Below are 10278 nucleotides of genomic sequence, written 5' to 3'. Positions count from 1 at the left end.
CAACAAAGAAGTTTGCGATTATCTTTTGCTTCAATATATGTACGGACTCTTGATAGAAAAACATTTCAAACTTGCACACCTAATAAATAAATTGATAGTTCACAAATTGTATTTTAATGATTAAAATATACACAAACCTTTCTTTAACCATTCCAAGTTAATTAAACATTATTTTTTGCACTTGTATGAATTTTGTTTGGATGTCAAATTTTAAATTTGTAAATATAAATTAACCTAAAATTTGAATTCCCTTAAAATTTACCAAATATAAACACGAAATGCGCTGTTGCCACGTTGATTTCAGAAGTGAGTTAACTCACCGGGTGAGATATCTCACTCGGGTTCGTAGTAGACCCCCTGAAATTGATTAAAATTTTCATTATACACTTTATATACCCTACCATTTATTATATCCAAGAACTGTCAGATGAAATACATCTGAAAACAGTGTTGTTTACAAGTGGATAAAACCGTAGGCGGCGGCACAAATTTATTTCCCTAACAAAAAACATCAATTCATAGATGAAAACAAGTAATAAAAACTATATAATTCAGATGAGTCGGCGTTTCCAAACAAGCGCGTCGTATAGTTGAAATCGGAGTACGAAATATCTCTTCGCGTTCTTATATCTTGAAGACCTCCGGAGCCGGATTATTTATACCCAATGATCCGTGTTTACCATATTATATCGGACCCCGTAGTCTTTGAATAAATATCGCTAAAGATATGAAATATTCCTCAAAAGGGTTTAAAAGCCTCAGAGCGTCAATAATCGAAACGCGATTGATTCAAACGTTCACGTCCCCAAGCAATCCGACAACTTGTATGGAATTTCTATTGCCGTCGGCATATGAAATAACTGCATACGTTTCCATGCTAGCGGGCTAATGCAGTTAATAGAAATGAACGTAAAGCCACGTTAAAATTTTAGTCGGTTGCAAAAGATGTGGATGAATATTGCATGAAATTAAAAGAATGAGAAATTATAATAATTTCCATCCGGTCGGACGATCGAGGAGCGGGCCGCACCCCAAGAAACGCATAGTGAGTTTTATCCAATTATAAACTTTTTCTCTCGGTAGTTTTTCGAGGTGGTGGACCGGGCGTGGGGCCCTAAAAAAAAAAGTAAATTGAATTAGTTAGTGAAATGTTTGATTTCATGCTCGGGCTTCGCTCGACGAAAACTTCCTCCTTCGATTTTAACGCCAATAAATTCAATTATTTTCATAAAAATTGATGTGCCCGTCTTATTCGCGATTTAAATCGCGCCCCCGCCTTTGATTGCTTCCTTTTCACGGAAAGTCAAAGGACAACGTTTCCGTTGTAATTGATTTAGTTTTAGTCCTGTGCGCCGAATTATGTTTCTATTATTTTTTTATCAATGAGAAAAGGCAAACAGGACAATTGCGACTGTTTTATTTGCGTTAAATTAATGGTTTGTTGTCTAGACATAATAGATAATTTAGAATGTACATTAATGCACAGGATCTAGATTATTCGTAAATTTCAATTATATGATCCAGTCGAACGTTTTAATTTAATTGAATCTCATCCGACTTTTATTTTTAAAGAATACATTGAGGATTTGTAATGGATTAACAAGGGAAATTGATTTACAAATAGCGTTATAATCTAATGATGATGATAAAAGATAAAAACAATTTATTTCTTTGTACATCCATAAACAGTGGTGGTCAAAAGTATAGAACAATTTTATGAAATTTATTATTTATTATTATAATATACAATATTATATGCCTTTAATATCTTGACGTTGGACAAAAAAATGGTATGTATACTTTTTGAAATCACTTTTTGTTAAACATCGCCTTCAGTGTGTAAAGATAGGTAAAACAAATATTTTTCAGAAAACTTTAAAACAGCTATGTACAGGAAATGTTAAAGTTTGTAGTCTTATCTTACGTTCAAGGCATTCCAGACAATCAGTTTCAGTGACATTACGCCCGATCTCAAATTGCCCATATTACAATGAGATATTAGAATAAACTCCTGTTACTGTTAGAATACTGCCACACTGTCCTCCTGCCAGATCCCCGATTGAATCTTTTTAGGTAACCAGAGCCTCTTTGCCTCAAGAAGCCGAGGCGAGTAGCAGAGTATGTCCAGTTAGGTTTAAATAAAATATCATTATTATTATATATTTGTTCTTATTGAGTATATAATATGGTATAATTTATATTCAAATATTTCAAAATAACAACTGTATTGCTTCCTCCCCCATCCCTTTAATTGTGGGTTTAATTTAGTTACTGCCATAAATGTATTGTACATTAATTAAATTAATCGATTGTGCTCAGTTATCACAGATACTGTTTAATTATTAATTCCAATCCCACAGTAAGCCATACATCAGGGAGATCTAATCCCTATCTATAAAGCACTTTATCTATTTTACAAACCCTTCCATAATTCTGTCAGTTAAGTAGAAAATTTAATAAACCATTTTGTATATTCAGAGGGGTAATATTGTGTTTGTTCGTTCAGGATTTTAAGCTTAAAAATTAATTGCCTTTCTAATATTTAATACATCACCTTAAATTGCGATGATCCAATCTGCGGTCCGTTTTCGAAGCTATTTTTCGTCGTTAAATAAATCCGACTTCGCACATCTAAGACCGTATTTAGACAATATTCAATCGTAAATCAATTTGACAAAACCCCATTGTTTTTCTCCGTCCGCGTTTTCTTGGCGTCAAAGAGCGAAACGTTTTTATTCATCCGAAGCTGGCAGATATAATTCACGATGTTTTTGTTGCGAACTGATCAAATTTATGGGCGACTACGCGAATGGATCTGACGATGTTGGCAAACAGAACGGCGGATTCTTTATATTTTAACATTTGCTCAGTTTGTTTTCCTCCTCCTTTTTTTGAATAAAATCTGAATTAGGAACTGTTCCAAATCGTAAAATCCGTTCTTGGACGATCGCGAAGGTCGGCCAACGAAAAATCAATTCCTCAAGGACGGAAGGGAAAAAACTGTTCGAATGCTGCAACCGATGGATTAATTCGCGGTGTTTCTGTGCATTTGATGAGGTAATACGGTTTGCACCTCGATTTCTATCTACTGCATCGGAGTTAATTAAGGTCGGGTTTTCAAATGCAGATGTTGCGTAAAACCGCCAGTCAAAAGGACCGATTTTACACAAACATATTGTACAAACATAGTTAGCGATCTAAATTAAGCGGCTTATCGATAACATCGAAAATATCAAATTAGTAATTACGTGGGATTGCTGCCAGTTTAGTTTAAAAGCAAGCTAAAATATTGGATAACTTTGCTGCAGTAACAAAGGAATAACGACCAACATTATTACAATAATTTCCAGGGAATGGAACAGATTCAGAAAACTGTTTACAAAGAGTAAAAGAAAAGTAAAATGACGGTCATCCAAAATCATAATACCTACCCGTGTTGCTAAGTAAAAACCACAGCAACCCTAAACAAACAAAGGCATAAACATAAAATACTCGTATCTAATGTCAACGAGTCGTTAGCATTCAATTCATTACACTGACAAGAGAAATTTAACAAAATGAACGACTTTCTTGAAGCAGACTTGGAAACATTGGAATTCAAGGACGCCTTCGCCAGAATCGACACGCAGGGAAATGGCTATATAACCGTGGAAGAGCTACCGAAACTGACCATAGAGCTGGGATTCGTCGTTTCTGAATCTGACAATCTGGCACTGATCGCTGAAGTGGATCCGAACGAAACGGGAATTATAACATACGAAACGTACATGGAAATCATTGCACCCAAATACAAGATCAAAGACTTCAACGAGGAAGATTTGAGAGACGCCTTCAAGATCATGGATCTAGACGCTGATGGATTTATAACTGAAGAGGATATTGAACAGTCGGCGATAGCCATCGGTGAATACCTGAAAGTCGGAGAGGCCTACGATATTCTATTGGAAGGCGACAGAAATCGCGACGAAAAACTGGACTTCGACGAATTTGTCAAACTGCTAACTGATCCGTAAATTAAATGTACTTCAATAAATAAATAAACACTACACAAATTTCCATATTTCCTATTTTATCAAAGGTCTTTGAGATTCGATAAGAAACCAATTTTATCTACCCTGGGAAATAGCTGCGAGCAGTTTGGATATAGAAAACACAGATCCACTTGTGATGTAATAAGTACTCTTGTAAAGCATGTTTCATACTGGAAATCTCAGGCTGTAAGACGTATTTTATGTGACTTGAGCATTTTTAACTGTGTTTCTCATGATATATTCTTTAGTAAAGTTTAAATACTCTTTATGAAACATGAATCCACATGAAAGTACTTAATAAAAGAAGTTGAACTTTGAATCAAAATAAGACGCAACTAATGATATTTCATTTAAAAAGAAGTAATACATAGTAAGTCATACTGGATAGCAAATTGTCTGAGAAATTTGAAGATTTGTGAATTGATTACTCGTTGCTAGGTTGTTAGTTGAAGTGAATATTTTGAGTAAGCAGTTTCTTTTCTTTTACCTTTTAGTATGTATGTATAGATAATTTGGTAATTATTCTTTTATTCCTGTTGACGGATCAGTAAAGTGATTTGTGTTTTGAATTGTACATTGACGTTTAACTGGTTCAAATTGAATGAAATGTATTATGTTAGAGGCTGGTCCTTCCAGGGTAAATCGAGTTAACATTCCGGCCGTAACTTCATTACGTAGTTATCCGGGGACGTCGTTCCAGTAAAAAAAAAAACAACCAAATCAAATAAGAGACCCACTTGAATTAGTATAATTGGGCCGACTCGATGCCACTTTTTTAATTATCACATTTCTGGTTGCAGCGAGCTACAAGAAATTATCCGGAATGCCAAAATGTGAGAAATGTGGTCACGCCTTTCGTATTGTTCCTGGATTCTCAAACGTGGTTTGAACTACTAGCGCAAAGTCGGTCAAGGTAAAAAGGCTTCAAACCTTCGGGAAACAACCTCGACAAAGTGTTTACGATCTGTCCACACGAAGTTACTAATAAGATTATCCTGGTGTATTGCTTAATTGCTTCATTTAATTATTATGAAAGTGCTTTAAGGGTAGTTTAAAGGGTGATGTTTACTCTTTGAAAATCGCAATTCGACAAGATTATTGAATTAGCAACAAATTTTCTAGTGTGAATATTTTATAAACTTAAATGAGCACCAAACTCAATTGTCAAGTCGTTTATATTTAGTAAACGTATATATATTTCACAAAATTCCAAATGAATTAAATAAAATCATGTATTTTTCGTCCATTTGAAAAATCCCAATGAATTGAATGGAGACATGTATTCCTAGTAATAACTAATAAGATTAACTCTGTTCTCATCCTCCATATTCAATCCTCCATAATTCAATAGAGACAAATTTTTACGAAGCAGTATAAAATTGAACCCACACATAAACGTTTAATATAACCACAGGAAAATCGGTACAGAAGTGGACCGATATATAAACCGACTATGCGGTCCGTGGGGCTTATCGGAAAGCCATCGGATTTTCTATTTGGCCGACGCGAAATAGCTGATCCATTACCGATGTTCGGACGTCTGATGCCGCTAACTGGATTTGCCTGCAACGGCACAAATCCACTTCGACCGATTCGGATTGCGTTAATTTATTTATCATACAACGTGCAAAATAAGAAAAAAAAAACTCAATTCAATTCGTCAGATCTTAATTTTAATCGCGTGGGCTTCGATCGATTGCACGAAGGAAATGAACACGTATTTGGTGTTTTGAGGATGGGAAATTGGACGTCGTGACGCTTATTGGTTCAAACCAAAGGCGAATTTTTCGAACGGCGGCAAAGGTCCCCGGGCTGTTACCCTTTACACACACTGACAAAAACCCGTCTGTTTCGTACAATCATTTTTTGATATTTATTTAAGAAACAGAACAGACTGTTCGATCCGTCTATTAAGCCGGTTTGCCAAACACCAGCAGCTTTTTTTTGTAAATATTAATTTTTTTCTTTATAAATCCAACTATAATATGAATTGTGCGGGTAAAGTATAGTGAAAAAATTGTTTATCTAATAAATGCGTGAAGTTGAATATATATTATATTTATTTAATATTGAGAATAAGTTAAAAAGACTTAAGTAATCAATAATAAAAATTTCAAAATCAGTAAATAATTATCAAATTTCTTCATTAATTTCATTTAAAATTTAAAAACCAAAGAAATTACAAAAATTGTAAACAAAATTATATATTTTAAATTAATTTATACATTAAAATTGCAAAATACATTTAAAAAATTAAACATCATATGTTATTATTAAAATATTTAGGAATCCCGAAGTTCCTCCTTTACCCTAATGAACATAATAATTCACTTTGATGGATGTAACGCTGGGATTTATATTGACTCATAATAAATTATTAAACGAATATTATGTTAATACGCTCGTAAATATTGATTTTGGCAGACAGTGTGTATGTGTGTGTGTGTGTATTAACGTCCACACAATTAATCGCAGCTCTCACATTTTAATTTTGATACATACCATTTTACAAATGACAGTGGTGCCTTAAATTTCGCGTAGTGAACGAATGTTGTTAGTCTGTGCATTTGAACGTGAAAGTAATGGCGGATAATTGCGTCTAATTTGAATAGGCATAATTTAGCCTAACGCAGTAATCCAATTGTAGACGGGATTTAAACCGAAAACAAGAAGTTTTGAAGCGTTAATTAAAAGTTAAACATGCCTAGACACTCAGCCATTTCTAGCACCTCAGCATTAATATTTCTTGGCTTTTAATAAAACGACGAAATTATCGCCAAGTTTTAGAAACTTAATTTTATTTCGTGCCGCCCAACAAGCATATTTTCCCCTTTGATTATTTATTGTTTACTGGAAACTTCGGGGTTTGCAGTGCCCCGGAACGGAGCCGGTAAGTTAAAAGGTAAATATTAGGGAGCGGACCAACTATTAGCAACTTTCGTTTCGAGATTCTACGAAATTACATTAGGAACGAAGATTTTAATTAATTATCTCGATGAAATTGTATGTTTTACCTGGCGTAATTAAAACTGAAACGTTCTGAAAGGCTTCATTAAAATGTTAATTAATTTTGATCAGTTGCGTCAACTTAAATTAAATTACATCTCCATTACAAATAGTAAATGTTGTAATTAAAGTAAATCACTCATCCTGGTCCTTCTTTGAGGAGGCAATACGTGTCACGCATCGATCACGGACGATCACGTACCAATCACTCACCTATCACGTACCGATCATTTATCGAAAAAATGTTTTTAGTAACTATTTTGGATTGTAGAAAATTTTTATTTTTTTGGTGAATTTTACGTTTCATTTTTTTTTTTTTTTTTTGGGTTACATTTATCATTTAGTGATTTTTCGAGATTTTATTAATTTTTTAGATTCTTAATGATTTTCACGTTTTTTTGTAATTTCAGTGGTAAAAAGGTAATTCGGTCATTAGGTAATTTAGTCATTACGTAATTGGTCTAAAAAATCTATATTTCAATTGATGCAATTTGTAAACCTGTTAATAAAATAATACTAATTTGAACTCTATTCATAACAATTATATTTAAAAATTTAAAATTTCATTCAAATACATTAATTTGAATTAACATAACATTTCTTTTATATTTTGTTTTAAATAAATATAATTTTGAAATTAGTTTTTAAATAATCATATTAGTATAATAGTAATAATATTGATAATCATAATAACACATATTTATTGGAATTACTTCCTAATCTAACTTAACAAATAGTTAATTAAACATATCTAAATTACATAATTTACTCAAAGGAAGTACAGTAAAAAAAAATATAAAAAATGAGTAAAAACCTATTCTTGTCATTGCTGGAAACTTTTAATCTATTTATTTACATTTAATGTGTACCATATTAAAAAATATATATTTTTTAAAATAAAAAATTATATATTATTTATATAGATTAACATTTTAAAAAATAAATGATTAATAAATTAAATATTAGATTTTTTGTTTCTACCATAACAAATTCATAGATAACTATGAAAATATGTGGATCATTTGGTCATTAGGTAATTCGGTCATTTAACACTCATTAAGTAATTCATTTCATTTCGAAATTTTAGTCAATTTATTTTCAGATTGTAGAAAATTTTTACATTTTTGCTGAATTTTTACTTTTTAATTTTTTTTTGTGATTTTTATTAAAATCTACATTTTTAGTGTTTTTTATGGATTTTAGTAATTTTTTACATTCATAATCATTTTTACAGCTTTTGTAACTTCAGTAATAAGGAATTTGGTCATTTAGTCATTTTTAATGACCAAAAATACAAATTTTCAGATATTTGAAATTTGGAAAACATTTCAATTAGATTTATCTTGACAATTATTATTTTTCTTTTTCAAGTTTAGTTTTTCATATTTTATAACATTTTTTATATACTTTTTGAGAGAATTGAACAAGAAAATCATGGTAATTATTTTTCATTAGGGCTCATTATTTGTAAAAAAAATGTATACATTTTTATTGCTTTATATTTAAAAATTAACACTTTCCTAACAAACTGAAATAAAAATATAGAAAATATCAAATTCATGACATTTATAATTTCTTTTTTTTTTCACCTTAAATTATTAAATAAACAACAAACCGAAAATAATTCATATTGTATAGAAGTGACTATAATTATAATATATAATTATAAAATATATTAAAAATATCAACTCTACTATTTGAACTGGACGCCAGTACCTGTAATGTATATTGTTTTTATGTTATTGTTCTATTGTTTTTTATTAAAATCTACAATTTTAGTGTTTATTTGTAACTTCAGTAATAAGGAATTTGGTCATTAGGTAATTCAGTCATTAACATAAGTTATTTGCTCATTTAGTCATAAGGTAATTCGGTCACTAAGTAATAAACTTTTATGGAGTAACTCATCTTTATTTTGCTTCAATCAATTCTATCAGGTTGATTATAAAAATATTATATGGTTCTAATTATATTAAAAATATATCCAAATTTATAATATTCATTTATTTTTCATTCACAAAAATAACTAAATATTTTTTAAAATTGGTGATTTTAGTGGAAATTTGTATAAAAAATTATCTAATTTGTGTAATATTTAATAACTGGCATTAAGACGTTTTTCTTAGAATTTTAGAAAGAAGTGTATGAATATTAAATTAAAATTACAAAGTAAAATATAAAATAATTTTTGCAGAAAATATAGACAATTTTTATTTAATATTAAAAAATTTCTTGCACATAAATATTGTGCACAAAAAATGCAAGTAATTCAAATAATAAAAAAATATTACGTTTAAATTATATTGAATATCAATTAATTAATTAATAACTTTTATAAAACATGACGTTTATCCTCTGTAAAAACCATATAATTAATTCCATAAGATTTCTGTTTAGAACTAAGTTTCGTATTAAGTCAAAATGATGTAACATAGGAAACATTTCTGCTTCTTAACACTATACGTAAATATAAAGAGATTTTTTGTTAACATATCTGTTCGTCTGTACTTTAATATTTAATGAGAACTGCGACTTTTGCAGTTAAAGAACAAGCGAATAAAATCCCGTTCCGGTTATGAATAACGAAGATAAACTACCGAGACCAGATTATAAAACTAATATCACACACGACAAATATAATCTCGAAACGAAAACTCATCATTGTAAGTCCAAGTTGTTTTATTGTGCCAACAATAAAAGCAAACTTTCGGAGAAGATAAAGCGAACTATTCATCTGGCATTGGTATCCGATAAAGTTCGGCCCTTTTGCTAAATAAATAGCGGGATCGGTTTTTCATGTTGGATAAACGATCGGCAGCTGAACAAAGGAGCCACTATATATTTCTAAGTGGAGATAAAAAATTAACGTCGTATACTAAAGCCGTATAATCCTTGTGTGCAGTGGCAAATAAAAAATGGCACTCAGCCCACGTATGAAATTGTTATAATTCCAGTGTCGAGGAAATAAATCGCCGGGGGTACCGAGCTAAACGGCACGGCATACGTTAAGATTGTTTATCTTTCAGATTATGGAAATTGCATGCAACACTAATTCCTCTAAACGTAATTAATTGCTCTGTGAAATCACAAACTTGGTAATTATGTGTGTGTGTGTGTTACAACTATTCTTGGTTTAGCGCTGAACGCTATTAAGCCTTTCTTAATGGCCGCCCTCGTTTCTCGTTACTCGGAATGATTTATCCCGTAGCTGGTGCATGTGCATATATATATGTATATATAC

The 10278-nt window shown here is 31.1% G+C and overlaps 1 protein-coding gene across 1 annotated transcript; it reads left to right on the top strand.

Annotated features, from left to right (window-relative positions):
- The first annotated feature begins 3557 nt into the window (after positions 1 to 3557).
- Positions 3558 to 4013, top strand: LOC109600487 (uncharacterized). The gene has a single exon (XM_049967953.1). It carries the CDS (start codon positions 3558 to 3560, stop codon positions 4011 to 4013), a length of 456 nt encoding a protein of 151 aa, XP_049823910.1.
- Positions 4014 to 10278: the final 6265 nt, after the last annotated feature.

The sequence above is a fragment of the Aethina tumida genome, chromosome 5 (genome assembly GCF_024364675.1).
Source record: "Aethina tumida isolate Nest 87 chromosome 5, icAetTumi1.1, whole genome shotgun sequence".
NCBI lineage: Eukaryota > Metazoa > Arthropoda > Insecta > Coleoptera > Nitidulidae > Aethina > Aethina tumida.
This window is presented reverse-complemented; position numbering and strand designations above follow the sequence as displayed.